At 35.4% G+C, this 12,559-nt stretch overlaps 1 protein-coding gene across 2 annotated transcripts in view; it reads left to right on the forward strand.

Annotated features, from left to right (window-relative positions):
• The window catches only part of LOC126187587 (band 3 anion transport protein), a 588,329-nt gene that overhangs the window by 384,783 nt on the left and 190,987 nt on the right, over nucleotides 1–12,559 (forward strand). For both annotated transcript variants that reach the window (XM_049928766.1, XM_049928767.1), the window contains 3 exons: nucleotides 2,941–3,068; nucleotides 10,824–10,921; nucleotides 11,159–11,319. In XM_049928766.1, the coding sequence (XP_049784723.1) occupies nucleotides 2,941–3,068; nucleotides 10,824–10,921; nucleotides 11,159–11,319 (387 nt within the window). The remainder of the gene's footprint in view (nucleotides 1–2,940; nucleotides 3,069–10,823; nucleotides 10,922–11,158; nucleotides 11,320–12,559) is intronic.

The following is a 12,559-nucleotide window of genomic DNA, read 5'->3' on the forward strand; positions in this document are numbered from 1 at the left end:
TATGGATTCTTAACTATCTGACTACAAAAAATATATTGTCAGAGTTGCAATGTGGACTTCTAAAGGATTCTGATAAAGTATTAGTGTAACAAAATACTGCAAAATAGTTCATTTTCTATCTCTTTGAGAGGAAACAAAGGGTATCAGAAGGAAAGAGTAATGAATTAAGCTGTCAGTCATCATCCAGCTGGGCAGTAATTATGTGTGGTGTCCCACAAGATTCCACCTAACCTTTACTTTTTCTTGTGTATATGTCAATGACCTCTCATCAATAGCATTTCCAGATGTCAAGTTTGTCTTATTTGCCGATGGTACAAATGCTGCAATAAATAGCAAATTAAGTACAGTTTTTGAAAGATAGTTAATGAAGTTTCCACCTTAGGACCGTAACTTTTTCTTGTGTATATTAATCCCTATTGTCAGTAACATTGCCACATACCAAGTTTGTTTTGTCTGCTGATGACATAAATGTTGCAATGAACAGCAAACTGAGTACAGTAATAAAGTTTAATAGGAGCTATAAGGATCAAGTGTTGTGACCGGTCTATTATTATTCTTAAATTAAAATATGTTTAAGGTCCTCTTTTTTTTTTTTTTTTCTTAAACCATACATATGAGGACCATTTCAGTTAGGGTTGTGGAGGGGACATAAGCATATACCTTTTTTTGTAAATATGTATTATATATTCTCGTTTTATGACGTGTTCCACATCCTCAAAGATCTGCTCACCATGGGTCTCTGGAACAAAAAGTACATCTAATCTAATCATGAATACTTTTCTTGTTATAAATAAACCTGCCCTCATCTTCTGCACCTTCTTTAGGACTCCGCCTCTGCACCTGTCTCTTTCTGTTGTATATTCTTGCAAGTATATAATTTTTCTCACCTTTTGTATGATATCATCTGATGTTTTTGTCACCAGTGATATTCATTGTCTTTGTCTTGTTGTACATGACACCAAGTCCTATCCTTGTGGATATTTTGCTTAGGTTGTCAGGTTGTTTCTTTGTGCCATCTTTCATCTGACTATCATATGTCATCCATAAAGGCTAGGCAGTCCACTTAGGCCCTGTCGTCCTTTTTGCCCTCCATGTGTTTCTTTGGTATTCATATTTTGTTGTTTACTCCTCTCCAAGTTATGTTGAATAAAACTGGTGACAGTTCATTCTCCTTTTTAACTCAATCTTGAAATTAAGCTCTTTCAATGGTATTCCATCAGTTCTCGTGTAGTAACATTTACCCTTGTGTTCATCAGGATTCTTCCAAGTGTCTGCTGATACAGTCGTAAACTTTTGTGAAGTCCATGGAGGTATTACCACTTTTTTTTCCTTTAGTGACACAAAGCTTTACGCCTTGCCTGGGCCCATCAATGTCGACATTGGACTGTTGATGACTGGAAACATGTTGCCTGGCCAGCAGAGTCTCATTTCAAATTGTATTTAGTGGATGGATGTGTACGGGTATGGAGACAAACTCGTGAATTCATGGACCCTGCGCATCAGCAGGGGACTGTTCAAGGTGGTGGAGGCTCTGTAATGGTGTGGGGTGTGTGCAGTTGTAGTGATATGGGACCACTGATACATCTAGATACAACTTTGAAGGTGACACGTAAGTAAGCATCCTGTCTGATGACCTGCTCTATCTAATGTGCATTCCAATAGACTTCTGCAATTCCAGCAGGACATTGTGACACCCCACATGTCCAGAATTTCTACAGAGTGGCTCCAGGAACACTCTTCTGAGTTTAAACACTTCTGTTGGCCACCAATCACGTCAGACATGAACATTATTGAGCATATCTGGGATGTTTTGCAACATGCTGTTCAGAAGAGACCTCCACCCCCTCGTACTCTTATGGATTTGTGGACAACCCCGCAGGATTTATGGTGTCAGTTCCCTCCAGCACTGCTTCGGACATTAGTCAAGTCTATGCCACATCGTGTTGTGGCACTTCTGCATGTTGACAGGGGCCCTATATGATATTAGGCAGGTATACTAGTTTCTTTGGCTCTTCAGTGTAAGTGAATGTAGCAATTTGGTAAGTAAGTGGAAATAGGTGTGGAGGAGATACAAATTGTGAGTGATGAGGGAAAGAGTCTCCAAATAGGTTAGAGTTATGAGTCCTATGAAAGAGTGAATTGTCACCCCAGTCACATTCTGACACTCAATCATAATTTGCATGTGTACCACCAGACTTCTTTGTAAACGTTTTGAACTACCATGCAGTGCCCATACTTTCGTGGAGCTCTTTGTAATGTAATACTTGACATGCCAGATTTTGATTTAATATTTTCAGCATAATTTTGTATGATGCCACTTTCTGTGAAACGTCTCTTAAACTGGTAACAGATTCCCTCCTACTTTTTTATGCATTTTTATTTCATTTTACTCTTCCTTCTTTGCAGTTTGTGTTCATGTATTCCATACAACTGCAGCATATGGTGTTCTTTAAAATACTTATATAATATTTCATCATCTTTTCTTTTTATGGGTTGTGTCAAGCAAAGTCTACATCACTTTTGATTCTGATGAGATTCACCACTTTCTGCAATATCATAGTAACTCACTCTCCCTGCTGAATTGTTGCTATCATGTGGACTCACAAGCAACACATGACATATAACTGTTGCAATATATGTTAAAATTCACAAGATTGTTAACTTTCAGTGTCAAAATTTGCCTTTTCAATCAATGAATTACATATGACAATACAAAGTTCCTTTCAGGTGACTCTTGCTGCTAGTTATATTAGTATGAGTACTGTACTGGAGCAGCAATTAATTTAATTATCCTAATGTGGTGATATTATCAAATTAAACTGGGCATATTGTTATACTTAAGTTGGCTAGAAACACATTACAGGAAACTAAGAATGCAAAACTGAAATTAAATTATTGTGAAATAATATGAAGTACCTATAAAAAATTATTCTGCTTCAGTGCACAGGAAGAAGAGCTATCAGCATATGCATCCACCCCTGAAACACCTGCATTCTCACTCATTGAGGAGAAAGATGTCTTCCCCAGAAGGTGCAGAAGGAATCAACATACCAGGTGCTGGAGGAGAGGTAACATAAAAATGTATTTTAAGAAACTTAAAATTGTAATACTGTTTATTAATTTAGTTGCATAGTAATGTTGAGAATGATGCCAATCCTCTTATTATCACCAGACACATATATACTCACATAAACCTGTTTATTAGATGTAAATAACAGTGGTGTGTTTTTAAGCAAAAGTGTTACTTTCAATCTTTCACCTGCAATAGATAATTAAAATAGCATTACTTTTTGTGTTTTAATTATTATGGAAGAGAATACCCTATTAAGAACAAAAGATGCCACTTAATACCGTCTCAGAAAACTATCAAGAACAGATAGTGTGGAAGTGCAGTCATGATGGAAATTATGGATCTAATGGCAACAAATATACCTGACCTCTTTGAGGATGTCATTGAGATTGGTATCAATGACCATGATGTGGTTGTGGCACCAATGATTACCAAAGTTCAAAGGACAGCTAAAATAAGCAAAAATGATATACATGTTCAGTAAATCAGATAAAAGGTCAGTAGTGTCATATCTCAGTGAGGAATTTGAAACTTTCAGCACAGGGGAGAAGCACATAGAGGAACTAGCGCTCAGAGTTTAAAACAGTTATTGACCTTACACTGGATAGATATGTTCACAGTATAAAAGTTCATAATGGGAGTGATGCGACCCCCCCCCCCCCCCCACACACACTCCTTTGATATATAGTCACTGTATTAATGCAGAATGCACTGTATTAATGCAAAAACCTAGCAAATGAGACAGGAACTGAAATTGATGGTAGCAAGCAAAAGCTGAAATGCTTAAATCCATTTTCATATCTCTTATTCAAAGGAAACCCAGAAGAATTGCCCAATTTAAGCTTGTTACACTGGAAAGATGAGTGAAGTCTTGTATTAATGTCAGCGGTGTTGAGAAACAGCTGAAATCGTTAAAATTGAACACAGTCCCTGGGCCTGATGCAATCTCTGATAGATTCTATGCTGAATTTGTAGATGAGTTTGCCCCTCTTCTAACTATCATATGTTGTAGAACACTTGAACAAAAAAAACCATGCCCAGTTCTTGAAGAAAAAGCAGAGGTCAGAACCATCTACAAGAAGGGTAGTAGAAGTGACCCACAAAGCTACCACCCAGTATCCTTGACATTGATTTGTTGCACAATCTTAAAACGTATTTTGACCTCAAACATAATGAGGTATCTTGAACAGAACAACCTACTCTACGCAAATCAACATAAATTCTGAAAACATCAATCATGTGAACCCCAACTTGCACTTTTCGCACATAACATAACGAAACCTTTGTGTCTAGGTAGGCAAATAGATGCAATATTTCTTGATTTCCGAAAAGCATTTGACTTAGTACTGCACCTACTCTTATTGTCAAAAGTACAGACATATGGGATATGAAGTGAAATTTGTGACTGGATTGAGTGCTTTTTGGTAGGGAGGACACAGCACGTTATCTTGGATTGAGAGTCATCATCAGATTTAGAAATAACTTTGGGTGTGCCCCAGGGAAGTGTGTTGGGAGCCTTGCTGTTCATGTTGTTTATTAATGACCTTGTAGACAATATTAACAGTAAAGGGTCATTCCACAGCAAATCACCCAATAAAAAATAAATTTTACACCCACCTCCTCAGATTTTCATGAAATTTGGCTCAAATGGTTCTAATACCATCCTGACAACACCTGCAAAATTTTTTTGCTGTATCTCTTATAGTTTTTTTTATAAATTTTTTAAGTTTTTATGTTTTGCGTTTTCCGAACCTTCCGTAATGGTAAATTTAATTTGTACTCAAAACTTTAAAATTGCTTATCTTAAAAACTCTTCTAGATAACATCATGAATTTTTACAGCAAGTTTACTTATTATACATATTTGAAGATAAAAATGATACTATTAAAATATATTAATATTTTCCATGAAAAAATATATATATGTATTTTTTTTTCTTTTCTTTTTTTAACGGATGTTTTGTTTTATAAGAATTGCAATATCTAGAGTCTCAGACCTGATAGAATGCTCAAATTTGTTTTAATTTACTCTTAAACATATAGACTACTTGATAAAACAAAAATAACAATGGCTTTTTAACATGTTTATTAATTATAGTAGATTACATTAGAATTATGTACAAAGATAGTATACTTACGACACTTATGTATAACCCAACTGATTGCTTGAAACATTGAATTTTTTGAGTAATTTTGTCTTTTTAATAAACATTAATGCTGATTCAACTTGTTTTTCCACTTCATCCAAGAGCTTTCAGTTCTTTTGTTACAGTCTTTATTGAAGTAATACATTCTTCCAGTGCCGCTTGATTGAGGTGCGTCTACTACACAGACTATGTGCTCCAAAGGCACTATGCAAGAATCTTCTCTTTCAGGCCAATAAAATGATGCAGCTGGTCCTGAAGGATGTAGAAATAGAATTTCTGCATCTTCTTCATCATTGAATATTGTTTTTACCAGTCCAAAGTACCAGTTACCATCATAATTTACAGCTACATAGCTATTTATGGATGGTTCAACACGAACCCAATCAGAAGATGAATGGAAAGAAAAGAGTAAGGAGGGTTTTACACTATCTGTAGTCCTTCTAATTTCAAGGTTGTTTGTTGGAAATGGTTTGAAGTTATGAAAACTTGTTGTTCCAGGAATGGTTTGGGTTGCTGAAAAACGGTTTTCTAGTTTTCACCATAGCAAATCAGCTTCTTTTTTATCAATAAAGTGAAAATGAACACACATCGATTACTGTCATTATTTGTTCTTTGTCCGAAAGCTGTAGACTAGCTTTCCTTAAAATTCTTTTAATAGTTCCTCCTAGGCCATCACTAATTGACTTCCAATGACTTGTTGCAAAAAAGTGTGTTGGGCCTTCAAATTAAAGTCTCTCAAGTGTTCAGTCAAATTTTTAAAACTGTCTCTATTTTTGTACTGCCCAGCACAACCATCTGTAAAGTAGTGAACTGAGTCAATGTCAGTATGATGTGATGACAGCCACTTTGTAATTTCTTTTTGTACAAAGTTAACAAAATCAGTATCACGTTCTTGGTCATCATTAATAAAACATTGGTTGGAAACAAATACATTGTTTTCCTCATTTCTTAGAAAAACTCCAACTGGGTGTAGAGTACAACCACCTCTATTCCAGTGGTAACTTTGGATCTCATTTTGTATAACAAAGGAATAATTTTCACTGAAACCCATCACAATAATTGCTGTTTTGGGTGGTGGGTCTTCTTTCAATCTTTTAAAGGCTGCTGATTGGGATTTTGCTATAAACGAGTGTGGGGTGAGCTTTTCCAATGACCTAACCAATAAAGAAATGTAGTCTTCAACACTGATAGACTGTTTGATCATTTCTGCCCTGTCTGTGTTAACCCACTGACTAATTACAATTTCTTCTTCTAAATCATAATCTTCACTTAGTTTTTCAGTAAGTACTCAGTTAGTGCAGTATTTGCAGTACAGCTGTCGCAATGATGTAGCATGCAGTTTTGGTTTTCCGTGTTGCACACAAGCATCTTAATTAGGTCTTTATAAGATTCTTCAGTTTTCACAGCATCCAGTAATAGTTTAACATTCTGGTGGATACTGCATACACATACAGTGTGTGTGCCTGCAGCACCAGCAAGGATACACCATTTAGGTCTCAAGAACCAAAATTTTGAAAATCCTACTTCTACCTCGGGATTCTCCCATTAGAAAGAATAATAGAGTTCTCTCAAGTTACACAAAATGAGTCTTTTTTGCATGTACACATTTTTTTGAACACTTACTTTGTCTTTTGTTCCAGGTAGCACTCTAGAACTTTCATACTTTTCATAAAAATCTGTTACAAGTCTTACTGTATTTTCAGAAAGAGTTTTACCTTTTTTTGGACCAGGAGTTTCCAAAATACCCTTTTCAGATTTTAGCTTTCTAGCTTGTCGCACCATGTACTCACTTACATTAAATTCTTTCATTACTTTATTTTGACTCCAAGAATCTGGAGCCAAGGTCAGAATCTGGATTTTTCTAGACCTCCCAACAGATGAAATCTTCTCTTTCATAAGAGAAATCATTACATCAAAATCCTTTGCTTTCTCAACCACACTTGTATCTTCTTCGTCATCATCAGAACTTGGTGCATCATATTTTAGTGCTTTTGAAAGCGCCTTTTTTGCAGTCTTTTCAATACTGCTAACCTTCCTTTTAAAATAAGACCCTTTACTTTGTTCTGACAAGCCATGAAGCTCTATCGGTGTTAAACCTAAATTATCAAGAGCAATGTTTGTTTGTACGAGGGATTCATTTCGGGATTCATGTGATTCTAATTCAACCATGACTTCATCATCTGTTTCACTTTCATTGACTTCAACTCTTTATTTTTCCTCACAAAAGTTACGGCATGTTGAGCAAAACTTTTGTCCAGGTTTTATGCTAATATTTTTTGTCAGTAATTGTTTACAAAGATCCAAGCCTACACTTCTCAATGATTTTTTGATGGGCTTTTTGTGTTTTTTTAGTGGGTCTACACATGTTGTTTGATACTTTTCAAAAACGTTCAAAAAGTAGTAGCTGTGGTATGAACATATATTCTTAAATTCACACAGATTAATTCCAGATCGTAAGTGGATCAAATCTTTTTCTTCCTCGCTCAATTCAGATACCGGCTGTAACTTTTTTGAAGGTGTGTAGGTTGTTTGGAAACAGTCAGATTTTTTAAATAACCCTACGCTACAGGTTTGAATATCTGACATACTGATTTCACTTTTGGTCTGATTACTGTTCTGGTTACTTTTATAGGATATTGGAAAAGAATCTCTGTAAACTAAGTAACAGTACTTACTGAAAGTTCGAATAAACTTAATAAAATACTATCCAAGCACTATTTAACACTGTAATAATTTTTTACTTCAAAACACAGGAGTAACAAAACAAAATCCAAGCGTACATTGTTACTTGAAGAAGACAAAAACTTATTTTCGGTGTCTAAGTCACTTGGTACTTTTTATTTTTAAAATATAATTAGTATTATTTTAAAAATTAGATAACTATTAAACAGGTTAAAAAGCCAACATAATTTTTCTTTTATCTAATAGCCTATACAATTAAGAGTATTTTAAAACAAATTTGAGCTTTCTATCAGGTCTGAGACTCTAGATATTGCAGTTTTTGTAAAACTGAACATCCGTTAGCTAAAAAAAAAACTTGTAATTTTTTATTCATTTGAAAGGTTTTAATATATCTTTACGGTAATTTTTTTTAACATTTAGATATAATACACAAACTTATTCCAAAATTTCATACTGATATCTTGAGTATTCTTTAATATACAAATTTTTTTAGTTGTGAGGACACGTTTAAGTTAAGGTTTCCGACTGCTGAAATAATGCCAAATCTAAAAACTTTAAAAATTTATAAAAAAAACTATCAGAGAAAGAGCAAAAAAGTTTTACAAGTGCTTTCAGGATGATAAAAGAAGTAATTGTACCAAGTTTCATCAAAATCTGACATGGTGGGTGTCAAGGCCTGGGTGACTTGACATGGAATGACCCTAAAATCATCCTTTTTGCAGATGATACAGTTATCTGTAATGACGTCCTATCTAAAAAGCTGCATAAATATTCAGTCAGATCTTGGTAAGATTCCAACACGGTGCAAAGATGGGCAGCTTGATTTGAATGTTCAAAAATGTAAAACTGCACACTTCACAAAAAGAAAAAAAATATAGTATCCCATGACTATAATATCGATGAGTCACTTTTAGAATTGGCCAATTTATACAAATATGTGGGTGTAACACTTTGTAGGGGTGTGAAATGAAATGATCACATGAGCAACAATGTAGGAAAAAAAGAAGACACATTAAGCTGCAGACAGACACAATTAAAAGACACTTACAAACATTAGACATACATAAAAGACATTTACATATATAAACTCAGTCATGGGTAAATCAGGTGGTAGACTTTGGTTTATTAGTAGAATATGGGGGAAGTGCAACCAGTCTACAAAGGAGATTGCTTAAAAATTGTTTGTGTGACCAGTTCTAGAATATTGCTCAAGTGTGTGGGACCTTTATCAGATAGGACTAACAGGGGATATTAAATATATATAATGAAAAGCAGTACAAATTGTCACAGGTTTGTTTGACCCATGGGGAGGGACACTAAGATGTTGAAAGAACTGAACTGAAGACTGTTGAAGATAGATGTAAACCATCCTGAGAAAGTCTACTAACAAAGTTTCAAGAACCGGCCTTAAATGATGACTCAGTACACTATGACCCCCTACAACAATATAAGAAAACACAGATTGCTATTTAAGATAAAGAAAAAACGTTATGTTGCAGACAGGCAGAATTAAAAGACACTTACTTTACTTACTTTACAAAAGGCTTTCGGCCTCAGGCTTCATAAGTAAAGGAGAAACACACACCATTCACACACACAACCAAGCACAATTAATGCACACATTACTGCCAACTCCAGCATTCTTGCCCAAGATACTGGAGCTAGCTGTCATGGGTGCATAAAGTTTGCTTGCTTGTGTGTATGGATCATATGTGAAGGCTGTGGCTGAAAGCTTTATGTAAGTGTCTTTTAATTGTGCCTGTCTGCAACTTAGTGTGTTTTCTTTATGTTAAGTAGCAGTCTGTCTTTTCCTACATTGTTGTATTCCTACAACTCCCTAACATATTGCTCACACAGAAATTGTGAGGACGAGATTGGAATAAATTACAGCATGCACAGAGGCATTCAAATAGTCATTCTTCCCACACACCAAATGTGATTGGAACAGGAAGAAACCCTAATAATTGCTATATTGTAATGTACCCTCTACTATGCAATTCAAAGTGTTTTGCAGAGTATAAATGTGGATGTAGAGGCTGTAATAAGTCACTGTGCATGTATGTATTCATAGCTATTCCAGCACAGAAACTACAGGGTGATCATGCAGAAAGACCTTATCAGAATAAATTTGCCTTACTGATGTCCAAATGTGTAAGTTTTTTCTGTCTGAAAAGCTGATCACAGAATGTTGTGCATAAAGCACAGAATTACTCTGCAGAAGCTAGCATGAGGATCAAAATGCAAAGTAATCACTGTAGAGAACAAACAAGTGTTGCAAAATAAAGAAACAGACTTTTTTTACTGTACAAGCATGAACTCTCAAGGAAATCTAATTTTACAATATTTTAAAGAGCCAAACTTTTTAAGTACCGGTATTCCTAATTTTAAATACAGCTGTTTGTTGAATAAAACATTTTTTTTTTGTTTCATTTGCTCTGATATAAATCACACATGTAAAGAAAAAATTAATAATGACTAAAGGAAGCAATACCTTTTAAGTCAAGGTTTTGATAAACACATATTTTATCTTGAACACTATGCTATAATTATCAAAGATATTGAGTTTACATATCTGTATGCAATGTCTATGTGTATGTTTAACAAGTAATATGTAGTTACTCATTATATGAAAAGTATAGATTGCTTTTTACTGTAAAGATGACATATTGAGTTGCTGACACACACAATAAAAAGACTGTCACCCATTTAGCTTATGGCCAAACCCTTCTTCAGGAAAGAAAACATACACATCCACTCAAACAAGCACACCTCAGCCTCACTTCACCGTTATCTCCAGTTGCTCTGTTCTTATAACATAATAGAAAATAATGGCTAATTTTCTGCTGAAGTTGGTTTATTTATAACATAGCACAATTTAGTTGATACCAATTACAAACAAATAATTATTTCATTACTACTGTGTAGGGTCGTGAGATGCGGAAAGCATCTCGTGCAGGAACAGATTCTGACACTGCCCAGAGTCCCTCAACCAGATCACCAACAGCTGCAGAAGAACTTCCCAGGTATACGTTTTGGTAGCAAATTTATCACCTTAGTTTAAGCATGGCATTATTCTTGTCAAACTGTCAGTATATGACATTCTAAGTAGTTTACTGACACACTGTTTAAAGCTGCTCCTAATGAAAACTTTATAATGAAGGATAGAATCAGTAAAAAAGATTTAAAGTAGTGCACATATTTCAACAACAAATAAATCTATGTATAAATATTGATTAACCACAGGAATCCTTTTATTTAAGGTTAATTCTGTCCGGCAGTGCAAGTCCAGAAGAAGAACGAGATGAAACAATTCTTAGCAGTGAATCTGAACCTCAAGTGTCAGAGAGGGCAGCATCATTTGGAGACAGCCCCATATTTGGCTCTCCCACGGATGCACTGAGAAGAGTTCAGTTTCAAATAGGTAAATACAAATAGTATATACATGAAAGCACATATGAAGCTACAGTTTTATTTCATACAAAGTGTGGTCTAGGGGCTAGCATTGATGCCTCTGGATCATGAGGTCCCGGGTTTGATTCCCGACCAGGTTGCTGATTTTCTCTGCCTGGGGAATGGGTGTTTGTGTTGTCCTCATCATTTCATCATCATCATCATCATCATTTGTGAGTGTCTAGATTGGATTGTGAAAAGGAAATGGACTGTGTAAACATTGGGACTTTGTACGGGCACTGATGACTGTGCAGTTGAGTGCCCCACAAACCAAACATCATCATCATCATCATTATCATCATCATACAAATTATATATGAACATTTGTGGTTCAGTTCTGCTTACGACTTGAGTATGAATGAATGAAATTTGCTGAGTATTTTTATACTCAGTGTTTATGAATGTTTAAGAGATGGGAGCATTACTGTTTCATTTCCTCAAAAGTAATTGATTGTATTCCCCTTAACTGAGTGCTAGTTAAATATTGTTAAATCACAGTAATTATGCGAATATTTATTAAGCTATAGAAATTATGAAAGTAATAAATTAGACTGTGACACATATCTGGTTATAACACAAGCTGAGGTGGGAACTATTTTTAAATGTATATGCTGTGGAGTACAGGGACTTTTTTCACTTACCTCCAATGAATATTGAGTGTTGATTTAAATATTCCACAGTTGACGTGATGATCAAGCACTAAGTAGCAAATGTTAAAAACTGACAGGTTAACCTAGCATTGAATTTAAATTTTATTGAGTGTTATAAATCACAAATTTTAAAATACTTAATATTTCAAAGTGTGTTAATTACACGAAGAATTGTCCCTTATAAAATTCAAACAATGAAAAATCCGTGATGGAATGTAACAATGTTACAAGAAGGAAAATTGCAGCTCACCATATGGCGCAGATAGGCACAACAAAAAGACTCACAATTATAGCTTTCGGCCATTAAGGCCTTCATCAACAATAGGCACACATATGCACACTCATACATACTCACGAAAACGCAACTTGCACACATGACTGCAGTCTCAGGCAACTGAAACCACACTGTGACCAGCAGCACCAGTGCATGATGGGAGTGGCGACTGGGTGAAGGTAAGGAGGAGGCTGGGGTGGGGATGGGGAGGGATAGTACGGTGGGGGTGGTAGACAGCGAAGTGCTACAAGTTAGATGGAGGGCAGGGGAGGGGGGGGGGGGGGAGT

The sequence above is a fragment of the Schistocerca cancellata genome, chromosome 5, assembly GCF_023864275.1.
Source record: "Schistocerca cancellata isolate TAMUIC-IGC-003103 chromosome 5, iqSchCanc2.1, whole genome shotgun sequence".
In the NCBI taxonomy this organism is placed as follows: Eukaryota; Metazoa; Arthropoda; class Insecta; order Orthoptera; family Acrididae; genus Schistocerca; species Schistocerca cancellata.